Here is a 26,229-nt window from a genome sequence, read left to right on the forward strand (position 1 = left end):
GGAATACAGGCAGTCCCCAAATAAACACCCCTGTGGAGTTTGTTTTGCTATCTGTGCCAGTTCAGATTCCCCTCACTTATTGTCCCTGTGATCATTGATTTTTTTTAAAAATTAGCTTGTTGTGGAAACAAGGACTGGAGAGAAAGTTTTGGCTGAGACATCTTTTGCCCCATGATATCTCTTACAGGGAATTTGCCTTCCTAGAGGTAGATTTCTCTCACTTCTTGTTGTCTCACCCATTCCTAACTATGAATCGTTTGCAAGTTGGATATTTGTAACTATGGGACTGCCTGTGGTAATTATTTTTAAGATGTACTGTACACATTCCTAGTAGTTTGTGGTCATTACCATTACCATTAACCAAGCCAAATCTTTAGAAAAGCTTAGCCAGTGTTAAACTGCTCCAAAAGAACTCGTCCCAAGACATTTTGTCATTGAGGAGTTAAGGGGGCTACAGTAAGAATTCAACCATTAATCAAGTGAACTTTCTTCTAAATACTTTGCGCTTAAGTGTTGTCAGCTGTTATATGTACAGTATTCTATTTGTAGCTCGTCAGTAAACATAGTAACATACCTCAGCAAAATAGTTGAACAGGAACTTTAGTGGGAGATCAGAGCTTTGAATATAAAAGGCTGATGGTGCTTTTTCCAACTAGTATCTAAGTGCAATAGGCCTTAGACCAGGCATGGGCTAACTTTCTAGCTTGGGGGCCACATAGCGGGCCGGGTCGGGGTGGCTGGGCCAGGAGGGAGGGGGTTCCCCCTAAGTTCCCTCCCTGTCCTATCTTCCCCTTCTCATTTGGAGGCAGAAAGCAAAGACAGGAAACGTTTGGATCCCAAAAGGGTTAGCTTTGGTAAGGATGAGATGGTGGATGGGAGAGAAGTGTATCCATGAGACCCCGTATTGCCAATCCTGATACAGAATTTTAGAATCCTAGAGTTGGAAGAGACCCCAAGGGCCATCTAGTCCAACCCCCTGCCATGCAAGAAGGCACAATCAAAGCACTCCCAGTAGACAGCGTCTGCGGAAAAGCCTCCAGAGGAGACTCCACCACATTCCGAGGCAGCCTATGCCGCTCTCCAGGAATTTCTTTTCAGTCTAATCTCTTTCCCTGCCATTTGAAACCATTGCTCCCTTGTGCCCTGGTTTCTAGAGCAGCAGAAACTCAGTTTCCCCCTTCCTCCTCAATGGGACACCCTTTTAAATCTTGAAACATGGTTCTCATGTTCTTGCTACAACAACACTTTATAACCCACCCTATCTCCCAAGGGGACTCTACCTTCTCTTTCCCAGCTAAACATCCCCCAGGAGGAAAGGAGGAAGGAAAAAGAAGAGGAGGGGAAGAAGAGAAGGATGAAAGGAAGGATGGAAGTGAACAGAAGAAGGGAGGGAGGATAAAGGGAAGAAGGCAAAAGGAAAGGAGGGAGGAAAGAGGGAAGGAAGGACAAAAGGGGGCGAGGAGGAAGGAGCAAGAGGGAAGGGAGGGAGGGAAAGGAGGAAGGAAAGAGAGAAGGAAGGATAGAATGGTGTGAGAGAGGGCCTAAGAGCCCAAAGGGTTTCATCCGGCCCCAGGTCTGGGTTTGCCCATACCTACCTTAGACCCTTTACCACTCTGCCAGCTGAAACCTAAACATGAATTGATTCCAGTGTCTTCTATGGCATTTATTCCCAAGTAAGGAGGCATAGGATTGCTGTTCTAATGCATTGCTGAAAGGTAATTGTGCCCTGCAGATTTACTGGACATCTTAGTGACCCAGATGTGAGAGCAGGTAGGCCATCCCCCTATCATGACTTTCATGAGATTCAAACAATATACTTCTCACCAGGGCTAATTCTGTTAGTTCTAACGGTAAATCCATTGAATCATTCAGTTTTACCTGTGCTTAGAGCCACAACTCCCAGTTTAATGTCACTAATGGGTTCTTCCAGCCATACTGCCAATCAGTTGTATTGGACTATTCACCTCATATTACCTGGATTTATTTTCAAAGCCTTCACTGCTCTGTGGCCATCTGTGACTGCAGGGAGCCAAGATGGGTAGGTAACATCATGCAGGACCTCTAGGGCGCCTCTACAGGAATGCAACCAGACAGTGCCCGCCTAGTCCCCAGGTCACTAAAGAGCCATGTGAGATGTGCTGTCAACAATGTTTCATGTGAAGGAATGAAGTGTGCTTGTCAGAGCTTTGTGCTCCACCAAACTGATGCCTAGAATATGAAGAGACATTCGTGTACTTGGTTTTCAATATATAATTTGCAAAAACTCAGAGCAACCCAGTGATTCCAGCCACGAAAGCCTTCAACAACACAATTTGCAATGTCCTCACTTAGCCTCCTAGTGACCACCTCCTGTTGACTTTTCCAGTTCTCAGCACTTCCTACTTTGCACACACTCGTTTTCCTTGTCCCCTAGAATGTCTTAAGGTTTTTCAGTTGCCCGTATTCACTTCGACCATACATTTCCAATGTCAATATCCCTCTAAAAGACAGAACATTGATCAAGATTCCACTTTATCATAGCAGCATATAAAATCAAGTCAGATGCCTAATTCTATTCAAGGCTGTGTTCAAAAAACATTCAAAAAATTTAGCTGGGCCAAAGTACTAACTGGAAATAATGACTGGGAGCACAAGACTTACTTGTTACAACAGCATAAGTAGCTAGGTTTCAGTTTCTGGACAAAATTCAAAATGCTAGCAACAACCTACAAAGGCCTCAATGTCTTGAGCCCTTGCTGCCAGTGACTGTATTCTCTTACATGAGCCAGGCAATCTTTGAAGGAGACTTACCTCACTGCCACACCACTCTTCAGTCTATATTTTCATGACTTCCCATTATACCTCCCTCCTAATTGCCCTACAAACAAAAATACTTGTCTTTCCAGCTGTTTATGCAAGGGATTTAAATCAGGGATACTGCACATTTTCTAGTGCATTTTCAATTGCATTCAAATTCACATCCTAAAATTGTTCCTGCTCAATACTTCCTAGGTTCAATTTGCATTGGGAAGTTTCAATATTTGCTTCTCAAGGTTGGTATAAACTACTCTGAGCTCATTTTGGGTGGAGAGGCAAGATACAAGTCAGTCAATAAAGACTTCATACCTTTCCACAAACAACCACAAAGATCCTTTGTTTGTTATATAAATGAATCCGTGGTAGCTAACTGACAAGTAGAGCAAACTCTAGTAAATATTATGCCATTTAAATTTGTTTTATTTGTAGTGCAAAGATACTAATTTCTTACAGAAGCAGTGTCACACACAAAATAATTATCCCTCCTCCAATTTCTGTTCAGTTATAGTGGATTAGACATGGAATAACTCACGACCATTTGAATACACACTTTACATTCTAATTGAATAAAATTACAATTGCTAAAGTATGTTCAGGTTATCCATTTTAGTCAATGAACATATCATTGATTGTACAAAAGTGTCCAAAGAGCTCTTGTTTGTGCTCCCATCTTAAAATATGCAGAGATAACAGATTTAATAGGTTGATTGTGTTCTACTTTGCTTCTCATAGAATAGCATACTAGTTTGAAGAAGATCAACCAGCCTCAAAGATTTAAAGAACATTACACCAAGGTATTGGCTTAAATTTATTATCACAAAGACATATGAAGTGATAGCATCATTCTATAACTCTGTAAGACCATTCATAATAGCAGGTGATTTTTTTTAAAAAAAGATTTCAGCTGGTATTTACTCATCTCAAATTGACACATAATAAAACATATTCAAACATTTTTACAGACAAGCATTTGACAACTGAGTTTCTAAATGTCTACAGTAGGAAATATTCAAGTTGAAAGCTATTCTTGTCTTTTCCCATTTTTCAGTTGTCTATACATCAATGACACAGAATGCCTGAAAAAGGCAATGTTCTTTTTTCAACTATTGTGCAGTTGAGCATTGAATGAAGGTTTGTCAGAAAACGAATGCCACTTAAATGTGATAGGAAAAAGCACTAATCATTGCATCATTCTCCCCTGCAGGGGCAAAATACATTCATATCATTTAAAGTAAAAAGAACATGTAATGAAGACACCAGACAGTGAGGCAGTTATTACATGTTCTACATAAGACACTTTTAACAGAAAATTGTTAAGACACAAAGAAATCTACTCTGAAAAAGCACCATTGAATACAAGAGGCTGAAATGCTATTGGCCCACCAGGAAGTCATTTCTGCCTATAGAGATGAAGTAAATACCTGATATTCAAACAGAATAGGAGTTTCTACAAAATGTCTGGCAAGTACAAAGGCATGACTAGGAAAAGGTAGCAAGTTTATTCCAAACACTGCATTCCATTGTGCTCAGAGCTAGGATTTTATATTGCATGGATTTTACTTTGATGCAGCAGTGGCAACAATCCAGATAATATTGTCTTTCAAAGAGTTTTCCATTACTAAAATTCATTCTGCAGCACAGAAGATAATTTTAGTGGGGAAGATTAATGTTTCAACATTTCACATTCCAGTATTTATAAAATTCCTTCATACTACAGAATATCTTCAGTGCCCATTTCTGCCACAGAAACAGTAAAATGTAAACAAGAATTCACTAGCTTCTTGAAAAAAATGCTGGCAGAGATGTGCAGTCTAACAGTGATCATACAAGATCACTTCCTTTTATTGTTACACATGCCTTCAAGACAACTCCAACTTATGGCATCTCTGTCAGAGGGTTTTCTTGGCAAAATACATTCAGAGATTATACCACTGCCCTCATGCAGACCATCCCAAACCACATCCTAAAATTGGTCCTGCTCAACACTTCTAACTTTCAGTTAGCATGGGAAGTTTAACATTTAGCTAAAACGTAGGCTATGCCATGTACATAAAATTCATTGGGAGTTTTGTTAGCATTCCATATTTTTCTCATTCACAGATGCTTGCAACACATCATGAAAGATTCAGATGAACTTTTGATATAAATAACACTTACATTCTTGGCCATTATCACTAAATGTATTTACAGCATTTTTTTCTGCTGCAGGGGATATTTGGAATTGTCTGACTTATCATGTGATATACACTAAGTTCACTTCGGGGGAATCTTGGGGACATCCCAATTATTTTTCATTCATACAGAGTCATGTTTGCAACTGACTGGAAGATAAACGGATATGGAAGCACAATATAAAGAGCACCTGAGCCCTCAGAAAGAGATAGGCATTCATCCTCTGCAGTAGTTGAAACAGAATGATCATTAATGATTTTACAAGCAATACTGGATAATGCAACTAGTAAAGAATTAAAATGAAACCTGTGCAGGTATCAAGGCAAAACTAAGGCCTAAAGTGAGACAATAGCCATCTTTGGATACAAACTTCTGTAGGAACAAAAGGATGTTTGATGGCTCCTGTTATCTGTTGCCCCTGCTGTTCCAAATATGAGACTAATTAAAACAGTCTTTTGAACTAATTCTATACCATGTGCTGACAATGATAAGAAAAGTGAACATATACAAAGAAAAGAAAGACAGGCACATTTAAATTTCTATATCCTCCAAATGCCTAGCTGTGTGCTGCTGAATGTATGCAACCCGTACAACATCACACTAAAAAAATAACCACCTTATGATCTGTTTAAGCATTAATTTCATACCATACCAATTTGTACAAGTGGAACTGTAATGCCCCACTAAAATATCACAGAACAGGACCTCTCCAGAGAATAATATAAATTAAGGCATTCCTATCTCTGCACCAGATTGTACCAAAAAAAGATAAAACAGTACAAGCAATGATTTCCTACAATATCTTCTCTCAGGATAGTGTAACTCACTGCTCTGTATTTCACTGTAAATGGCACTTAAATCTTACTAAACATTCTTGATTGTCCAAATTATTTTATGATATGGTTGCAAAACAGATGGCGACTATGTGACCTTCCAGATGTTGTTGGATTATTTTTTCTCATGATGGGCTGTCCCAGTTATAAGTAATAGGAATTGTCAATTTACAATCTTTGGATAACTACATATACCCCACCAAAACAAGGACGAATGGCCCATAAGGATAATAGAACAGTAAAGATGTGCTCCCATATATGCTTCTTGCATTACAATGTGCTTTTTGATGGCCAGTATTGCATTTTTGTACTGTTATACATTTGATTTACAGGTTTTTCTGAGCCAATTTCTAGCAGTGTAATGATTTCAGTTTTTAACTGATATCTTTTGTTATGAGTCATCTTTCAGATTGGGAAATCAGCAATCGTTACATAGGGGGGAAAAAATTAATCTTCTGTGGCAAATAGGTGGCAGTAACCATGCTACTACCCACTGAAGAACCTCACATATCTCTGCCCCTAAAGAAACAAAATCCCAAAGGCACTTAGTTGAACTACCAAAGCATCTCAATTCTTCTAAGAATGGAGAAAGTTAAAAGATGTTAACTAATGTTGTGGGGTTACTAGTTTCCCTATATAAATTGAAGTGCTGGAGTATTCCCTTTTTAATCCTACCCTGCACAAAGTATACAATTTGCTACAGCATACTAAAATTTAAAAATGCAAGCAACCTGCAGCATGGTACATTTGATTCCAGCGTAACAGTATCTTAAAACAATGTTTCTCAAATTTTGGATTCAAACATTTCTCTGTACTACCTCTACCTCTTGAATTTCACAATCCAAAAACAGCTATCTTTTTTTGCAAGTGAACACATGAAATCTATGTATAGAACTGTAGTAGCATATGTAGTGACCTTAAGCTTGATCTACACTATCGTAATCTGAACCACAGTATCCATTATGTTTTGAGTACAACTGAAGCTTCTAGTTCTTTCTCTTCAACATCCACACATGGTTAGCATCTCAATTCTCACTTTTAAAAAACTTTTAGTAGTAAAATTTGTGCTTTGGTTCAATCAATTATTGTTAAACAACTGATTAGATGTGATTGCCAAACCACCACCAAACTCTACTGCTAGATCCATGATTTATATTCTGGTCTGCTTCTCTGCAGCTCTCTTAGTTAGTACATCAATTAATATAATAGCTGTGAAGCAAAACCTCTACAATTTGGAGTAGTGTGCCTTTGTATTTGTGGATTGTAGAAAGCTCTTGCACCCAGCAACCTGCTGCTCAGTTTTCCTGAATCCGAACAGGACAATTAGCTCTTGATTTTGAGAAACATGTTAACATTCAAGATACTGCATTGGAATTGAAGATAACAATTGAATTTTAATTACTATTTTAAATGGAATTGCTTTAATATTTTCGGTTTTAATCTGTTATTATATGCATGCCTATGGCATCAAATTGCTGCCTATTTGTAAGGCTGCTCTGAGTCCCCTTCAGAGTGAGAAGGGCGGGATATAAATACAGTAAATAAATAAATAATATATAACATTCCTCTCTAAATCATGTAATGAATTGCTGATGCCCTGATAAGATGATCACTCCAACCTACAGTCCTAAGCACCAATACAGAAATCTATTGGCTAATTCACATATAAATGTACAAAACAATCCAACAGTTGAATATATGAATAGCCTTCAGAGAAAAGTAAAGAGCCTTAGGTATCAGGTGTTTGGTCTATTATAGTTCTTTTGTATACATATGATATCATGTAACAGATATCAAACAAAGAACTTCACACATGGAACACGGCATATGAAACCACAATATGGCTTAGAAAATGTTGCATTTTGTTACCCAGTTTCCAGCAAATGAGATCTTTGTGCCCTTAATGCCCTTAACCCAGTAAGATTGGCAGCCCACGTCATACTATGTCTTCGTCGGAGTGGTGTAAAACAGCAGAACGCAAAGTGAGGAAATGGATCCAATTGCGCAAGAAGCCTCGATTGTATTGGCCTGTGTCTACCACCAGGCCGCACAACAGCCTCCGTCCAATATTCTCTCGCAATGCAATACGAGCTTCCCTCTCAGTCACATTGTAGCTGATGTTGAAGAACTGGATGAGAAGTATGTAAGCCATGCCGGCAGTTACAATAGCACAATACCATACACAGGTGAAGGAAAGGGCAGAACTAGAACAGAACAAAAAACAAGGAAACAGAGCATTAATACAGACAAAAATTCACATATTAATAAGTGCTTTTAGTTGGTGATGTGGACAAAGTATTCTGACCCTACAGAGCTGGCATGTGTCTCCTCATCATTTCAATCCACCACTGACACAGTGTCAGAGTAACTACAGGTTCCTCTTCTTCTTCTTTTAATCCTCTTCAATTTCTGATACTGCATTATAAAAACTGAAGACTGGTTTTTGCCATCTAATGTTACATTTCATTAGATCATTTCAAATATGATTTTTCAATTAGGATATCGTCATTATTCATGCCTTATGCTAAATGCAAAACTTTATTAAGCAATTAGTATTCTAGAGCCATTGATATCATGCGCTAGAGAAAATAGTGGAAAATTGTTGCCTGTAGCAATCATCTTCCTCCCAGATGCAGATAGATAAAGGCAGATCTCTCTCACTTCAACCATTGGAAGCTTCATATGCAGGCTATCTGAATCTATCTCAGTCCACACTTGTTTCTTATCACCACCAGTCACAATATTAAAGCACCTTGCCAAGCGAATACATATGCATACAAGGTTACCAAGCTGAAGGAGAAGCCAACCTGCTAGCAACAGTACATAAACTGTTCAAACATATTTCAGTTATACAGAAGTCCTCTGAGAATTTTATTTTCAACCATGCACAGCAAGGGGTATTTTTGACTGACAAAAATACAAAGCTAACCATCTACAAAGAGACAGAAACTAACAAAAAAAGTTCCCATATGTTCATTTGATTAAGTCAGAAGTATACAGTAGCCCAGTTTAGCAGAGTTCTATTAAATTAGCAAAAAGCCTTGCAATGAAAGCTCTTTCTAGATCATGCATTTTCATATGGAACTGAGGACAAGACAGCAGAAGGAAGACCAACAAGAAAATGGCTTCTCTGATAAAAGGCTGCATCAACAACTCTGTAATCCTTTACTTAGCATTTCTCGCACCTGTAGTCACCATAGACACCAGGACAATGGAACAGTGCCTTGATTGTAGATTTCCCCCTACAGATGGTGTCCAGAGTCAAAGAAATCCCGTACACAGAGGTGATGAGAAAAAGACAGAGAGCAAGGATAAAGGCTTGGTGGTTCTGTTCACCAACACAGGTGTTAATCCTCCAAGAGAGAGAGAAAAGTAAAGCATTACAATGGATTGGATTATAAATAAGACTCCAGATTGCAAAATATTAATTGAATATTTGATCCCATCCTTGTTCTTTTGCCTGAACTGGAAAGCTTCTAATCTTGGGCTACAAGAATGCACAAACCATAGTTTGCTCTTTTGCACAACTATGGCTGGTCTCAACAGGAAGAAAAGATTGCCACGTGGGGAGGAGACACAGGATAAGGGGAGGGAAATGTAATAGCTTGTACCTCCTTCAAAGGCTCATTGGAGTATCAAAGTATGGTTTACCATTATGCCTCAAGCAACTGCATTAAAAAGATGTGTGTAATCATAACCTATAGAGAAAAATCCATGCCACTTAAGATGAGCTGCTAAAAGACAGGCAAATTCTGCATTAATGCAATTGGAATAACTCACATCCACCAGGAAGAGACCATGGCTTCCTGTATTTTGCAATTCAAGAGGTTTCCCATACTAAATGTGAAATTTAGTAGCTGAATTTGGCTTTCTGAACCTTCATCATTTAAGTTTGTGATGACTGATTCTGACTCATGTTTACAGAATACTAAAGGCTCAGTACTTTGAAGTCTGCCAGGTAAAGAGTTCTTGTAGTTTAGTGCCTTTTTCTCAAATGCCCTGCCCTACTGTTTCTCCATTCCTGTTTGCAAGTTTCAACTAAAACCTCTGGGGGAGTTATACCAATGCTTTGGCAGCCCGGATTTTGGAAACAACTTATTTAAATCAGGGTTGAACCTTCACATGTTTTAGCTGTAACTTCCATCAAAGCCACCATGACCATGGGGAGTGATTATGCCAGTTTAGTTCAACAGGTCCCAGAGAGTCACAGGCTTCTGTTGGAATGGCTCCAAATCTTTGGTCTTCCAGGGTTTTTTTAAACTTTGCCTTCTAGTATTCCTGGCAGTTGGCCAAGCTGGCTAGAGCTTTTGGGAGTTGAAATTCCAAATGCCTGGAGGACCAAAGTTGGAAACCACTGTTCTAATAAGCAATCACAACATTTACGATTGGCAGTTGATTATTATTCTCAGAAGGGGTCACAATTTATTGCCGTACCCCAATTTCTGGTTTTAGAAGAGCAAAATAAAAATTCCTCAACTACCATTGCAAAGAGCCCAAACATTAAACTTAAAAGAGTCTAAATGTCACTTACTTTTTTTTTTAAGGACAGATCCCCAAAAAAGAGAAAAATCATTTCAAGGAGACCCCAGCTCATTGGAAAGACATATGTCAGAGAAATGAAAAAGTCAACTTGAAACTTCAAGGGACATACCAGACACAGTGATGATCCAGTCTCTTCACACACCTGCCACAAATCCGGCAGTGCCCAGCTCGAGCTGGCCTAACCAACTGACAATTGGTGCACCAGTCCTCACCTGGCCCTACTGCCAACATTTTGGTATTGCCCTCAGTTTTACTATTCACGGCATCTCCAGATACAGCTGCTCTGTAAAGCCCATTGGGACTCTCGAGGCCATTCCGGTTTAATATGTTGTTATTGTTGCCGCTGCTGACTTGGCAAAGTACTTCATCACTGCTTATTTGGCAGTGAAGGTAGCCCGGGTCTCTCTTGGCTTGAGACAAAGCCACAAGCATGAGGATTAAACCACAAGTGAGAAGAATCACCTGGCTGTATCCCACATGGCCCTGGGGAACCACTTCCTGGAGGAAGACATAGTACATGTAGCCTAAGGAGAAGAGCCCCAGACTTAAGAAAAAGAGAGTCTGGCCCTTCTTCCTGTGCGTAAGGTAGTAATACCACAGCACCAAGACAGGAAGTGATATCAGGATAACAAGAGCCAAGAGGAAGTGCAAAGCTGCTACGTGAAGGAAAACAGGCAGTAGGATGATTGGTGGAAGGAGGCTGATATCGATCTTTACAGCCCCCCTAAGCCAAGGGAGGCGAAAGCGATCCGTGAAGGTGTCTGCAATTCTCTCTAACATTCCCGGGGGCAAAGATCTGCAAGTCAGCCACCTGTTAAGGAAAAGCACAGATTTCTGCTCATGTTAGACCGAAGAGACCAAAACACACATTTTTCCTAGCTTTTGTCATCAATCTCTCTCTTACATTCTAGCATGTTCAGTTGTCTGGTACTAGTTCCAAGCATGGGCTTCTAAAGACATTATTTTTGCTGTTGTGCACCTTCAAGCTATTTCTGATTTATGGTGACCCTATCTCAGGTTTTCTTTAGAAGGGATTTGCCAATGTGGTCTTCTGAGGGTGAGTGTGTGGGACTTGCCCAGTGTCTGCAAGACCTTAACAGAGCTGTTTATGTCTTGGAGGTTTCTCGTTCATAAGGTCACCATAAACCAATGTCAACTATGGTAACAATAACAATAATCCTTCTTGAAACTACTAAGTATCATTAATCTTAATATAACTAAAATTTCTTTCCAAATGTCACTTGATTTCACAAGTCTCTAAAAGATGCATGTCATCCAGAATCTCAGTAAGTAAAATGTTCATACACTTTTCTAAAATACGTTGGGTTTGTTAAATGCACAGATGGAATATTTTTCGCATGGAGAAATGCGTGGCGTCAGTATTTCAATCGTTTCAGCACTTGATCAATATATTTTGTTTTCCCTGCTGTTTTAACTGGTGGATATGATATATCTCTTACATTTACTGACACCCTCTTCAAAAATTATTACATTTTGATGTTTTTATTATAATTTGTGCCCCCAGATGGCGTAGTGGACTAAATGACTTGAAGGTTGGGCTGCTGACCTGAAAGCTGCCAGGTTCGAATCCCAACTGGGGAGAGTGTGGGTGAGCTCCCTCTATCAGCTCCAGCTCCATGCGGGGACATGAGAGAAGCCTCCCACAAGGATGGTAAAAACATCAAAACATCCGGGCGTCCCCTGGGCAACGTCCTTGCAGACGGCCAATTCTCTCACTCCAGAAGCAACTCCGGTTGCTCCTGACACGAAAAAAAAATAAATTATAATTTGTGTGGTTTGTATTACCCAAGTATTAACAAGATAGAGCAGTTTTAAAATGTTTTCACAAATAGTAATTGCAAGTAAGAGCCTTGGGATGGATGACAATAGCAATGTATTCAACAGAGGAAGCCACCTGATCAGTTAGAAACATCGATAAAAGGATCTATCAGAAAACACCAATGTAGGGGTAGAACCATAATGGGGACAGAGTTCTGAAATCAAACTCTGAATGCAAACATAACAGACTATTGTGACACTATAAAAAGTAAATGTTATAAAGTATAAATAACAATTGACTTGAGTCCACTTCATCTAGTTAGAAGATGGTTTTTAACCAGTGTGTACCACAAGTGAGTGGTATGTAGAAGTAGTGTAGGTGGGATGCCAAAATTTTCTTAACAATGTCTATCAAATTATCAGTAAAATTATTGCAATGTTTAAGTACTAATTGATTTATTTTGTATTTTAGCTGAAACAATGAAATATATTCCCAATGACAGAACTGCAATTTATGTTTTGTGTTCTATGTTTACATGTAGCAATAAAATCTATTCCCAATAGAAGAACTGCAATATTATATTATATGCTTACATTACAATAAAATGCATATTCAACGAAGTACCATTTCAGGCTCTTAATGGAAATACTCTTTTTATTTGTACTTACTTCTAACAATATTACTGAATTACTTATGTTGGAAAAATTGATCACTACTGCTAAATATAACACCATTAATGAAAAATATGAATGCTCTCCTTTATAAAGCCTGTGTCTTTTTATTTCTGAGGGCGAGACAGATATGACTGTTTCGCAGTGATTACTGCAGTGTTAGGTACCTAACATTGAGAACCAATAAATCTATATATTTTTATGCTGTAGCTTGGCATGACTCTTAGAAGTGCCACAAAACTGTTTTATGTGAAAAAAAGATGATCATGGCTCTCTAACTCTCTCAATCCAGATTGGGAAACCACACCTTTTAAGAACCGTAAGAAACTTAAATTTCTTTCCCTCCCCTATCCAATACAGGTTGAATATCCCTAATTGAAAATGCTTAGGACCAAAAGTCTTTTGAATTTTATTTTTTGGATTTGGAATATTTGCGCGCGCATGTACTATATGTGTGTATATATATATATATATATATATAGAGAGAGAGAGAGAGAGAGAGAGAGAGTTATCTTGGAGATGGAATCCAAGATAAAAACTAATTTAATTTATGATTCATATACACCTTATGCATAGCCTGAATGTAACTTTATAGAAAATAATTTTCATAATTTTGTGTGTGAAACAAATTTTGAATACACTGAACCATCAGAAAGTGCAGGTGTCGCTATCTCAGCCACTATGCTTTAGCTAATACACAAAACAATTTCAATAGTAGTTTAAAATGCAGTAAGTTTCTAGAATTCCAGACAAGGGATGCTCAACCTGAATACCTATGACTGGAAACCAAATTGCCATAGGTGAGCAATAATTTTGTTACGTTACTGTGTGGCTTCTAGTCATTTTCAACATGTTTTTAATGTTAGGAAAGTTTTTAAAACATTTTATTTTATTAATAATCACAAATTATTTGCATTATCCCAGTCACCCTCCCTTCCCTCTCCAATCACAGATCTTTACATACCACTTCCTTATCAGTCCCCTTTCTAGTACATTATCTTATCCTCTATTGTCTAATTTTTTTTTAAATAACAAAACATATTTCCCCTAGACATTTAAATAAAAATCTCACTTAATCTGAAGGTTGTTTAAATTTGATTTTACCCTAGCACATACAGCTAATAAACAGTTCCTACATAATCTTGAACAAATTGCCTTTTTATTTCTTCTCCCACTAATTTTACTTTATATGTTAAATTTATCAAATAAAGCTATATATTATGTTTATCCAATTCCATATTGGTATTCTATTTTTTCCCATATTATGACTATCTCCATCCTTGCAGTGCATATCAGAAATATACTATATACTATAAGGTTTATATATAAATATACATTTCAGTGTTGTTAGCTACTTTTGTGTATCCTAACCCACCCCCCCGGGGGGTGAGAAGGACAGGATATAAATATATTAAATAAATAAAAATGGGATATAAATCAATATAAAAACAATGATTCCACATTGCCTTGAACAAATTCTTTTATTTCTCTCTCTAACCTTACTTTGTATGATAATTTTTCAGATAAAGCTATATACATTCTGTTTATCCAATTATGTACCAATAGTGTCTTTTTTCACCATACTTTGACTATCTCCATCCTTCCAGCACATACAAGAAATATACTATACGGTCTCTATATTTGTGTGTATGTGCTATATTTTATTAATTTACACACACATAAAGCATACAGGTTTTCAACTATAAATATCGCTTGGTAGATCTCTGTATGTATATGTATATATACACACATGTATATTATATAAATTATATATAGGTATACACACACACCCATACATTCATAAAAAATACAGGTTTTCAACTATAAATATTGCTTAGTAGATCTCTGTATGTATATACAGTAGAGTCTCACTTATCCAACATAAACGGGCCGGCAGAATGTTGGATAAGCGAATATGTTGGATAATAAGGAGGGATTAAGGATAAGCCTATTAAACATCAAATTAAGTTATGATTTCACAAATTAAGGACCAAAACATCATGTTAGACAACAAATTTGGAAGAAAAAGTAGTTCAATACACTGTAATTCTATGTAGAAATTACTGGATTTATGAATTTAGCACCAAAATATCACGATATATTGAAAGCATTGACTACAAAAATGCGTTGGATAATCCAGAACGTTGGATAAGCGAGTGTTGGATAAGTGAGACTCTACTGTATGTATATAAATTATATATATATATACACACACACACACACACACACACAAAAAAAATACAGTTTTCAACTATAAATATTGCTTGGTAGATCTCTGAATGTATATGTGTATACAAAAAGGTAAAGGTTTTCCCCTGACATTAAGTCTAGTCATGTCCAACTCTGGGGGTTGGTGCTCATCTCCATTTCTAAGCCAAAGAGCCAGTGTTGTCCGTAGACACCTCAAGGTCATGTGGCCAGCATAACTGAATGGAGCACCGTTACCTTACCGCTGGAGTACTCACCGCTGATCTACTCACATTTGCATGTTTTCGAAATGATAGGTTGGCGGAAGCTGGGCTAACAGCGGGAGCTCACACCGCTCCCCAGATTCGAACTGCTGACCTTTTGGTCAGCAAGTTCAGCAGCTCAGTGGTTTAACCCTCTGCACCACACGGGAGCTCCAATATGTGTATAAAGATGTATATAAATTATATATATATACATATGTAATATATAAAACTATATATATACACACATATATAATGTATATATGAAAACTATACTGAATGTTCAGCTATGCCTGGAGAGCTGACCTGCTGAGGAAATACACTGCAGTTTGCAATGTAATGGGCCATTATATATGCATAGATACATACATACACACACACACACACACACACACATATACACTATACTTAATGTTCAGCCTTGTCTGGAGAGCTGACCTGTTAACTTGCAGTTTGAATGTTATGGGTCATTCATATACATACACACACAAACACACACACTCTTAATGTTATGCTATGCCTGGAGAGCTGACCTGTTAACTGAGGAAATATATTGCAGTTTTAAATGTAATTGACAACTTATACACATTATACTAAACGTTCAGCTATGCCTGGAGAGCTGACCTGCTGAGGAAACACATTGCAGATTTAATATTACGGGGCTCATATATACATACTGTACATGCATATACATATGCACACATATACACTATACTAAATCTCCAGCTAGGTCTGGAGAGCTGACCTGTTAACTGAGGAATACATTGCAGTTTTAAATGTAATGGGTCATATGAGGGTCATATATGTGAACCGCCCTGAGTCCCCTTTGGGGTTGAAAAGGGCGGGATATAAATACTGCAAATAAATAAATATATATATGACCCATTACATTTAAAGCTGCAACGTATTTCCTCAGTTAACATAAATTTATTATATATATACAAGTATGTATATATACAAACATACTAAAATATAGTTCCTATACTATAAATCAGGCATGGGCAAGCTTTGGCCCTCCAGGTGTTTTGGACTCCAACTCCCACAATTCCTAACGGCCTCGGGCCCTTTCCTTTCCCCCCTCATTCGCTTAAGCGGCTGAGGGGGAAAAGGAAAGGGCCTGAGGCCGTTAGGAATTGTGGGAGTTGGAGTCCAAAACACCTGGAGGGCCAAAGCTTGCCCAAGCCTGCTAATAAAACTTGCTTGGTAGATTGTCATGTGGGTCTTCCAATACATTTCCAGCTCCTTCCTCTGAGGCTGAGAGAGCGTGACCCCCACCAAGGTCCCCATAACTGGGTTCCTTCGGCCAAGCTCTCCAGCCCTGCTCTCCTTCCACCTCAGCTTTCACATCCCCCATTGACTCGTCGGCTGGCGAGTGGTCCGTCCCTTCCGGCCCTGTGCTTGTGTCGTGAGGTGAAAAGTTTCCTCCTCCGCCTTCCTCCCGCTCACCTCTCGCAGCCCTCATCGAGGTCCTGGCAGTCGCAGAGGCAGGCCGCTAGGTGGCTCCGTTCCCCCGTGCGGTCGAGGTATTCGCAGCAGCACAAGGTCTCCTCCGCCTCAGGGCCTCGGAGCGGCTTCTTCTTCTTCGTCTTCGCGCCGCCAGGTTGCCTCATCTTTCCTCGTCTGGCTGAGGAAGAACGGAGCCCCTTCCCTCCTCCTCCTCCTTTCGCCTCATATGTTCCTAACTCTGAGGTAAACTGAACCTATCCATTGATTGATTGACGGCTAGAAACGGCCAATCAAGGCTCCACTTGTAGCCGAGCACCGCCCTTCCTGCTTCTCCATACAGACAGCGCTCTGAGTCCATCCCCACCGGCAGCCAGACGAGGAATGGAACGTGGAAAGAGAAAACTCCTCAACGGCTGTAGCCGTCTGCCAAGACACGCCCCCTTCGGCAGCGGCGATTGGTTGGAACGTTTGCAAGCTCCGCCTTCCCTCCGGCCGCAGTTCTCTCTTGTATGACGTCACGGAGCTTCGACCAATCGCAGAGCCTGGGTAGCAGGAGAGCATTTGTCAATGAGGGCTGCGTTGGCACTGCAGAACTGATGCCCTTTCATTGCCTTGGCGCAATGCTATGCCGAAATGACAGTTTATTGGCATGTGTTGTCGAAGGCTTTCATGGCCGGGATCACAGGGTTGTTATATGTTTTCCGGCTGTATGGCCATGTTCCAGAAGTTTATTGACAGTTTAATGACAGGAGGGAATGCTTCTAGAAGACGGCCATACAGCCCGGAAAACTCACAGCAACCCGAGAGTTTATTTATCATTCATTTAGGCAATTTTTATAATAATAACAATCTATATATATAAAAGGGTAATCAGGGCCGGTCGGAGATAAATTTAAATATTAAGCGGGGGCGCTGAAAAGCGCCCCCCGCCGGCCCCGCCTCCTGCGCCCTGGCCCCGCCTCCCAACCAGCGTGCCCTGGCCCCGCCTCCCGCGCTGCGTGGGAGGCGGGGCCAGGGCACGCTGGGTGGAAGGCGGGGCCAGGGTTGGCCCCGCCTCCCATGCTATTCGCCCTGGCCCCGCCTCCCACTCAGCGTGGGAGGCGCGGCCAGGGTTGGAAAGAGGGAGGCTTCGCCGCCCGGGGAGGGAAGGAGCGATCTCCTCCTCCCCTCCCCGGGCGGCGAAGGAACCAGGCTTCGCCGCCCGGGGAGGGAAGAGGGCGAAAGAGGGAGCCACAAGGCCAGGGCGCACTGGTCGGGCGGCGGGGCACCGTCAGAGCGGTGCCCCGCCTCCCTCCCAGCCTGACGGCGCCCCCCGGGACCTGCGCCCGAGGCGGCGGCGTCACTGGCCTTTATGGTGGGGCCGGCCCTGAGGGTAATGGAATCATGGCACCGGACAAAACAACTAAACACCCCACAACCTCGAAAATTGACAGCACAACCTCTCATCCACGCCTCTACGTTCATACAGCAAAAAGAAAAGAAAAATAAAGTCCTAGCCACAGCAACGCGTGGCCGGGCACAGCTAGTCTATATATATAAAAGAGTGATGGCATCACGGCAATTCACAAAACAACAAAAGTACAGGCCCCCCAACCTCAAAATTTGACAACACAACCCATAATCCACGCCTCAAGGTTGATACAACAAAAAGAAAAGAAAAATAAAGTCCTAATTAGAGGGAGAGCAATAATTTTTTTATCCAATTGCTGCCAGTTTAGAGGGCTAATCTCTGCCCACTTGGTTGCCTAGCAACCAAGGGACAGCCAGGTTTCAGTTAGGGGACAGGCAGATTTAGGCCTCACTTAGACTTCTTCCACAGATTATCTAATTTGCACTGGATTATATGGCAGTGTAGACTCAAGGCCCTTCCACACAGCTATATAACCCATTTATAATCTTATATTATCTGCTTTGCACTGGATTATCTTGATTCCGCACTACCATATAATCCACTTCAGTGTGCATTTTATACAGCTGTGAAGAAGGGGCCTCATATAATCCAGTTCTAAGCAGATAATTTAAGATTATCAATATACAGTAGAGTCTCACTTATCCAACGTAAACAGGCCGGCAGGATAAGTGAATATGTTGGATAATAAAAAGGGATTCAGGAAAAGACAATTAAACATCAAATTAGGTAATCGTTATACAAATTAAGCACCAAAACATCATATTATACAACAAATTTGACAGAAAAAGTAGTTCCATGCGCAGTAATGCTATGTAGTATTTACAGTAGAGTCTCACTTATCCAACACTCGCTTATCCAACGTTCTGGATTATCCAATGCATTTTTGTAGTCAATGCTTTCAATATATCGTGATATTTTGGTGCTAAATTCATAAATACAGTAATTACTATATAGCATTACTGTGTACTGAACTACTTTTTCTGACAAATTTGTTGTCTAACGATGTTTTGGTGCTTAATTTGTAAAATCATAACTTAATTTGATGTTTAATAGGGTTATCCTTAATTCCTCATTATCCAACATATTCGCTTATCCAACGTTCTGCCGGCCCGTTTATGTTGGATAAGTGAGACTCTACTGTACAGTATTTACAAATTTACCACTAAAATATCACAATGAATTTAAAACACTGACTACAAAAACATTGATTATGAAAAGGCAGACTGCGTTGGATAATCCAGAACATTGTATAAGCGAATGTTGGATAAGTGAGATTCTTCTTTAATATGAAATAATTACTGGGATAGAATAATGCAGAACAATATAATCTCTAAAACCAGGACAGTAAATAAACAGGGGAATTCCACACAGGAAACAATCAGGGCCAGCTAACACCTCCCAACAAAGTATTCCCATCATCAAAGTCTGGAAAATCCTCTGCTTTCTCAGGGCCACAGACAGTAGAAGCACATAAAATATCGCCAACAACACCACTCTGAAAACAAGGGAATTCCAGACAGGAAACAATCAGGGCCAGCTAACAACTCCCAACAAAAAATTCACTCAGGGAGGAAACAGCCAGGCTTTAAAGCTGCAAGGCCATTACATCCTAATCATTTTTCCTAATTGCAGCATTCATACTTGCCTCCAACAAACAAAAAAAACCAATCAGAAATATTGTATATTCCCCTGATGGCGCAGCGTGTTAAAGCGCTGAACTGCTGAACTTCTGGACTGAAAGGCCACAGGTTTGAATTGGGGGAGCGGAGAGAGCCCCCACTGTTAGCTCTAGCTTCTGCCAACCCAGAAGTTCGAAAACATGCAAATGTGAGTGCATCAATAGGTACTGCTCCGGCGGGAAGGTAACGCCGCTCCATGTAGTCATCCCACATGACCTTGGAGGAGTCTACGGACAACGCCGGCTCTTCGGCTTAGAAATGGAGATGAGCACCAACCTCCAGAGTAAGACACGACTGGACTTAATCTCTGGGGAAAACCTTTACCCTTGACCTTAACTACCACCAATTCCTCAATACTTTATTTCCCATACCACCATACTTCGCCACAGCAACGCGTGGCCGGGCACAGCTAGTCTATATATAAAAGAGTGATGGAATCAGGGCACCGGACAAAACAACAAAACTACAGGCCCCCCAACCTCGAAATTTGACAACACAACTCATCATCCACGGCTCTAGATTGATACAACAAAAAGAAAAGAAAAATAAAGTCCTAATTAGAGGGAGAGCAATAATTGTTTTTATCCAATTGCTGCCAGTTAGAGGGCTAAGCTCTGCCCAACCACCATTACCTCAACAATTTCTCACCAACACCACCAGACAACGCCACAGCAACACGTGGCCGGGCACAGCTAGTAATATAATAATATACAGTAGAGTCTCACTTATCCAACATAAACGGGCCAGCAGAATGTTGGATAAGCTAATATGTTGGATAATGAGGAGGGATTAAGGAAAAGCCTATTAAACATCAAAATACATTATGATTTTACAAATTAAGCACCAAAACTTCATGTTATACAACAAATTTGACAGAAAAAGTAGTTCAATAGGCAGTAATGCTATGAATAATTACTGTATTTACAAATTTAGCACCAAAATATCACAATGTATTGAAAACATTGACTACAAAAATGCGTTGGATAATCCAGAACGTTGGATAAGCGAGACTCTACTGTAATAAAACTTTTATTTATAACCTGCCCTGTCTCCCCGGGGGTACTCAGGGCAGTTTCCAACAAAAGATGGCAAACATTCAATGCCATGGGTTGTTGTGAGTTGTCTGAGTTGTATGGCCATGTTCCAGAAGCATTCTCTCCTGATGTTTCGCCTGCATCTATGGCGGGCACCCTCAAAGGTTGTGAGGTCTGTTGAACACTAGGCAAGTGGTGTTTATGTATCTGTGGAATAATGTTAAAGGTGGGGGAAAGAACTCTTGTCTGCCTGATGCAAGTGTGAATGTTGCAATTGATCACCTTGATTAGCATTTAATGACCTTGCAGCTTCAAAGCCTGGCTGCTTCTTGCCTGGGGGAATCCTTTGTTGGGGGGTGTTAACTGGCCCTGATTGTTTCCTGATTGTCTAGAATTCCCCTGTTTTCTGAGTGTTGTATATTAGCATAAAACTATGAAATCCTTTTTGGAAAAGTATGACCTTGTTAGAAATCGTAACCTTTTGGAAAACCAGTATCTCCAAAGCCATTTGGAAGCGTGACCCTTTCTTGGAGATTAACTGGTATTCACACTATTTGGAATAATCATAACCTTTTTTGTAAAGTTTGATCTTCCTGAGAAGAGTTAAAAACTCGCTTGAGTCCATCTTCTCCTTAGTGGTTAATATCCACTAATGTCAGGACCCAGGCTGCAGAACACCAATAACCATGCGCAGAGGCCAGACTCTATCTAATATCTTTATTAAAGAAATATATAAAAACAATAAAAACAAGTGAAGAATATAGTTCAGAAGCAGACCTTTCAGATGAGGTCAAATATAGTCCAGAAATGTATTGTCCAATATAAGATATTAGAGTTCAAAGTTTTAATCCACTTGACCGAAACACACACTTTGCCAAGCAATAGTGTGGGGAAATAACAGAGTCTTTATAGTCCAATGAAGCTTGACAACAAGGCTGGAATTAAACTTGATTCTTGACTTGATCCAAGACTTGAAACGAGGCAAACATGAAGCATGAAACAAAGTCCGTGGCAAAACGTGAAACAAGGCAAGGCTTGAAACTTGATCCGGGAAGCAAGGAACTGGGATTACGAAGTCCACACACGATCTCTCTCCTCAAGCTGATCAATTGACTCCGCAAAGTTCCCCTTGCGACAAACACCTATATTGGGTCTCGTTTTCCCGCCAACAGAACACTTTCCCTAGAGAACGAGAAGCGAAACCCAACTCTGTCCAGATGCATGACTCCTTAGAATTTCCCAAGGGAAGCAGACCTAATCAGCTAGTTGTTTGGCAGCGATTCTCAGGCTCCGGCGATTAGCCTCTCTGACTCCTCTATCTCTAGTATAATTGTCCCTCCGGGAAAACGGGGGGGAGTTCTGCCCAAGGCCTGTTTGGCTGAATTCTTGAGGGTAAACATCCTCCAGGTGGAGAGGCTCCGGCTCTGGCTGAACCGGCGAAAATCCCATGTTTTCCTCTTCGTCTGCCACAATAGTACTAGGAACAGGACTACAAGGCCCATGAGTCATCACAACTAAGGCAATTTAGGTTTCTCAGTTGTCAGACTGATATTCCTGGTTATTTCTTTGAATTGTTAGGAACAAAAATATGCCAATGCATAAAATATTTAGCAGATCTTCAGAAGTTGTATTTCAATTGCAAAAAATATATCTACTCTCCCATAAAATATATTATTTTCAAAACATGCTCTCAAGAGACCAAAAATAAGTAGTCTTCGTTAAAGTTAACATAGTAGATGTTACTTACAAACTGCATGTATTAGAATACAGGTACACTGTTTATTGGTTTCATGTTAACTAACATGTCAATTTAATATATTACTGAACATTGACAATATAAACTGACTACTCACTGCAGCATATTGTACTATACTCGACTATACTCAACTTCATACATCAACTTATGCAAACAGACTCTGACACCAACTGACTTCTGATTCATACAGATTCTAAAATGGAGTCTCACTCTGACCATTCTCAGATCTGGGTCACATGGTCTGTAGTCCCTCCCACAACTTCAACCAACATAGAGTTAAGGTAAAACTGCATACCAATATATACATACACTATAGTAAGCAATCTCAATTATATACATAACAAATAACTGGTACAGGAGGCTTGTTTTGTTGTTTATTCGTTCTTTCGCTCTTTATGACCTCATGGATCAGCCCATGCCAGAGCTCCCTATTGGCTGCTGCCACCCCCAACTTCTTCAAGGTCAAGCCAGTCCCTTCAAGGAAACCATCCATCCATCTTGCCCTTGGTCAACCCCTCTTCCCTTTTCCTTCCATTTTCTCCAAGCTTTATTTCTTCTCATGATGTGGCCAAAGTACTTCATCTTTGCCTCTAATATCCTTCCCTCCAGTGAGCAGCCGGGCAGTATTTCCTGGAGGATGGACTGGCTGGATCTTCTTGCGGTCCAAGGCACTCTCAGAATTTTCCTCCAGCACCAAAGTTCAAAAGCATCTATCTTCCTTCGTTCAGCCTTCCTTATGGTCCAGCTCTCGCAACCATAGGTTACTATGGGGAATACCATTGTTTTAACTATGCAGACCTTTGTTGCCAGTGTGTTGTCTCTACTCTTCACTATTTAATCAAGGTTGGTCATTACTCTCCGCCCAAGAAGTAAACGTCTTCCAATTTCCTGGCTGCAGTCTGCGTCTGCAGTAATCTTTGCGCCTAGAAATATAAAGGCTTGTAGAAGGTGCTATTTCCAACAATCCTAAAATCAAAGATTCCTAAAAGCCATCTGGGTGCCATCATATATTTATATCAATATTTATATCAATATTGTCGACACCAAGATCTCCTCCTTTGGATCTAAGAGATCTCCCAGGGAGGTAGCGGGGCACATGCTGTCTCAGGTAGCCTAAAGTGAAGCAGTGTAAGGTCTTAAAGGTCAGAACCAGCACCTTGAATTGGGCCCAGAAACTGATAAACAGCCAGTGAAGCTATTTCAGCAGCAGAGTAGTGTGATCCCCTACGTCCGCTCCTGTTAACAGCCGGCTGCCGTTCTCTGAACTAATTGGAGCTTCCGAACCATCTTCCAGGGCTGCCCCATGTAGAGTGTGTTACAGTAGTCCAATAGGGATGTCACCGAAGCATGTACCACAGCTGCTAGGCCAGATTTATCCAGTTGTAGCTGTACAATATATTTCACCTTTGATGGACTACAACTCACTTTTTCCATAATAGGATGGAAAATACTGCATTAAATGCTATGCTATTGTCACAGACAGAACGCCACCAGATAAGATTCAACACAGTTTATTAAAGATACAGAACCAAAAAATGCTCGTAAAAAACAAAGGGCTAGGCAAACACTCGCCTTCAATATGAAAAGTCACTCAAAAACGGTTCAAAAGATAAACCGGATTAAACAGGAGTTTAATCCGGGTTAAACCAAAAATGCTTATTTCAGCCTGGCACTTTTAACAAACAAAAGCTGGTAAACAAAGATTCAATAAAACATAAATACTGGCAGCAGATTCCTCTCTGCTACTCAGCAGCTGTGGTTGAGTAACTAAGTTGTTACTCCTCCGTGCAGCGGGCGAACTCCAGGTCCAAACACATCAATCAGGGTTGCAGCAGTCAGCGGGGTCCCAATCCGGTCCGAGGTCGATAGCCAGGTGCAGGCGTCTAAGGTTCCACGAATTCCACCGATAGCCACAGAAAGGATAGTCCAAGGTCGTAGTCAGTCAGTCAGTCCAGCGTCAATCCAGAGTAGGTAAACAATGTCCGTCAAGAAGACGACGGAGGTCCAAGCTAATAAGATTAAACACAGGTTGCACAACAAAAGCCCACACAGTTCCTCTCGCCGTCTATGCCCAGTGTCCTTGGTAACTTACGTATTCAGCAAACGAAACACACCCGTCTTCAGGAAATTCCCAACAAGAGCCCAAGCGTTCGTCCAGATTACCTTGCCCAACGCAATTAGCCCTGGATTCAAGACCCCATTTTATGCCAGTTACAACTCCTCATCACTATCAGCTGTTACCCTAATTCCAGGTGCCTCATCATCATCATCCTTATCAGAGCTGAAACATCTTTGACTACGCCCCACAGCATCCCCAGCTGTGGATCCCGCCCCATCCCTCCAACTCGTCCACGGGTCCGATCCTGCAACCCGCCAGTCGCTTCCCATGCTATCATTTCCAGGAACACCCAAATCCTCCCTTACACGAGTCCATTCCATGTCATCCTCCTCTGAGCTAACCACCTCTTCCTCCATTCTCTCGGTAAAACCCTCAAAGGAGTCTTCGTCAGATGGTTCTGCAAATAAGTCCCGCAGCCGTTTCCTCTCTCGCTCCTCGAGTCTGACTCTCGAGGAGTCTTACGACCACATCTCCCAGTATTGGAGCCATAAGGCTCAACCATAACAGCTATCCTCACAGAAGAGCAAGAATGGGCAATGCGTCCTCTCAATCACAGACTACAAGCCTCATCATCCAGCACTACTCATTATACTTAATGTTCAGCTGTTCTTGGAGAGCTGACCTGTTAACTGGGGAAAAACAGGTTGCAGTTTTAAATATAATTGATCGTAAAATAAGCTAGGAGCCATCTAACATGCCATCAGAAGAATTTATGAAAGGAATGTATATATTGGACTATTGGATTATGACCTGCTAGAATCATATTGGTTAGCAGAGTTTCAGTGGTGTTCCTTTAGTTTATTGGGTAATGAAAGATCACTGGGCACATAAATATTTTGTTTCTATTTGACACTCTCTGCAGACAAGGATTCAAGTTGACTTCTTTAAAATAATGTGTTTTACTCATAACTTCATGTATTTAAATATACTGGTACATTTCTTGACAGGTGAAACTTTAAAAGGTTTCAGTTTGTATCTTTAACTTATAGTCTTTAACAGTCCCTTCAAAACTATATCGCTCTGTACAGCTCTCTTTCATAACAGTCTACTTCCAAGGGACTCAAGCCTCAACTGTCTTCTAATTCCTGACACTGACTTCTGTACTCAAACAGACTCAAGCCTCAACTGTCATTCCTCAACTGTCATCCTTTTAAACTGCATTCTAAACAGTAACTGAACCACTCACATGGTCTGCAACTCCTCCCACTTCTTCAAGTACACAGAGCTAAGAAAATTGAAAACCAAAGAAGACATATACTTCGGGAAATAAATTGACACATTATAAAACAGATAAAACATTAAATAAAGGAGGCTTGAGAAGGTTGCCATCTCCAACAGTATATTTTCTCAACTGACATAATATATATAAGCATGCAAAAGCAGTATATCAACTACAATGTAGACCCCACCCCCTTGGTCCATCTCAAACACAAAAGGAAGTTCTGACATTTTGTTCCATTTGTAACCCATTCGACATTATCCTACCATCCACTGATTAAGCCACTGATTAAGTGGCTGATGCCCGATGAGAGGCTCCCTC

General features: G+C 40.5%; 1 protein-coding gene across 1 annotated transcript; it reads right to left on the bottom strand.

Annotated features, from left to right (window-relative positions):
• Positions 1-3,591: 3,591 nt before the first annotated feature.
• On the bottom strand, positions 3,592-17,089 carry zdhhc23 (zinc finger DHHC-type palmitoyltransferase 23). The gene is made up of 4 exons (XM_003219204.4): positions 16,691-17,089; positions 10,453-11,154; positions 8,987-9,154; positions 3,592-8,005 (listed from the first exon to the last, which is right to left on the bottom strand). Exons 1-4 carry the CDS (start codon positions 16,852-16,854, stop codon positions 7,738-7,740), a joined length of 1,302 nt encoding a protein of 433 aa, XP_003219252.1. The 5' UTR covers positions 16,855-17,089; the 3' UTR covers positions 3,592-7,737.
• Between the last annotated feature and the right edge of the window lie 9,140 nt (positions 17,090-26,229).

This window comes from Anolis carolinensis, chromosome 3, assembly GCF_035594765.1.
Source record: "Anolis carolinensis isolate JA03-04 chromosome 3, rAnoCar3.1.pri, whole genome shotgun sequence".
In the NCBI taxonomy this organism is placed as follows: Eukaryota; Metazoa; Chordata; class Lepidosauria; order Squamata; family Dactyloidae; genus Anolis; species Anolis carolinensis.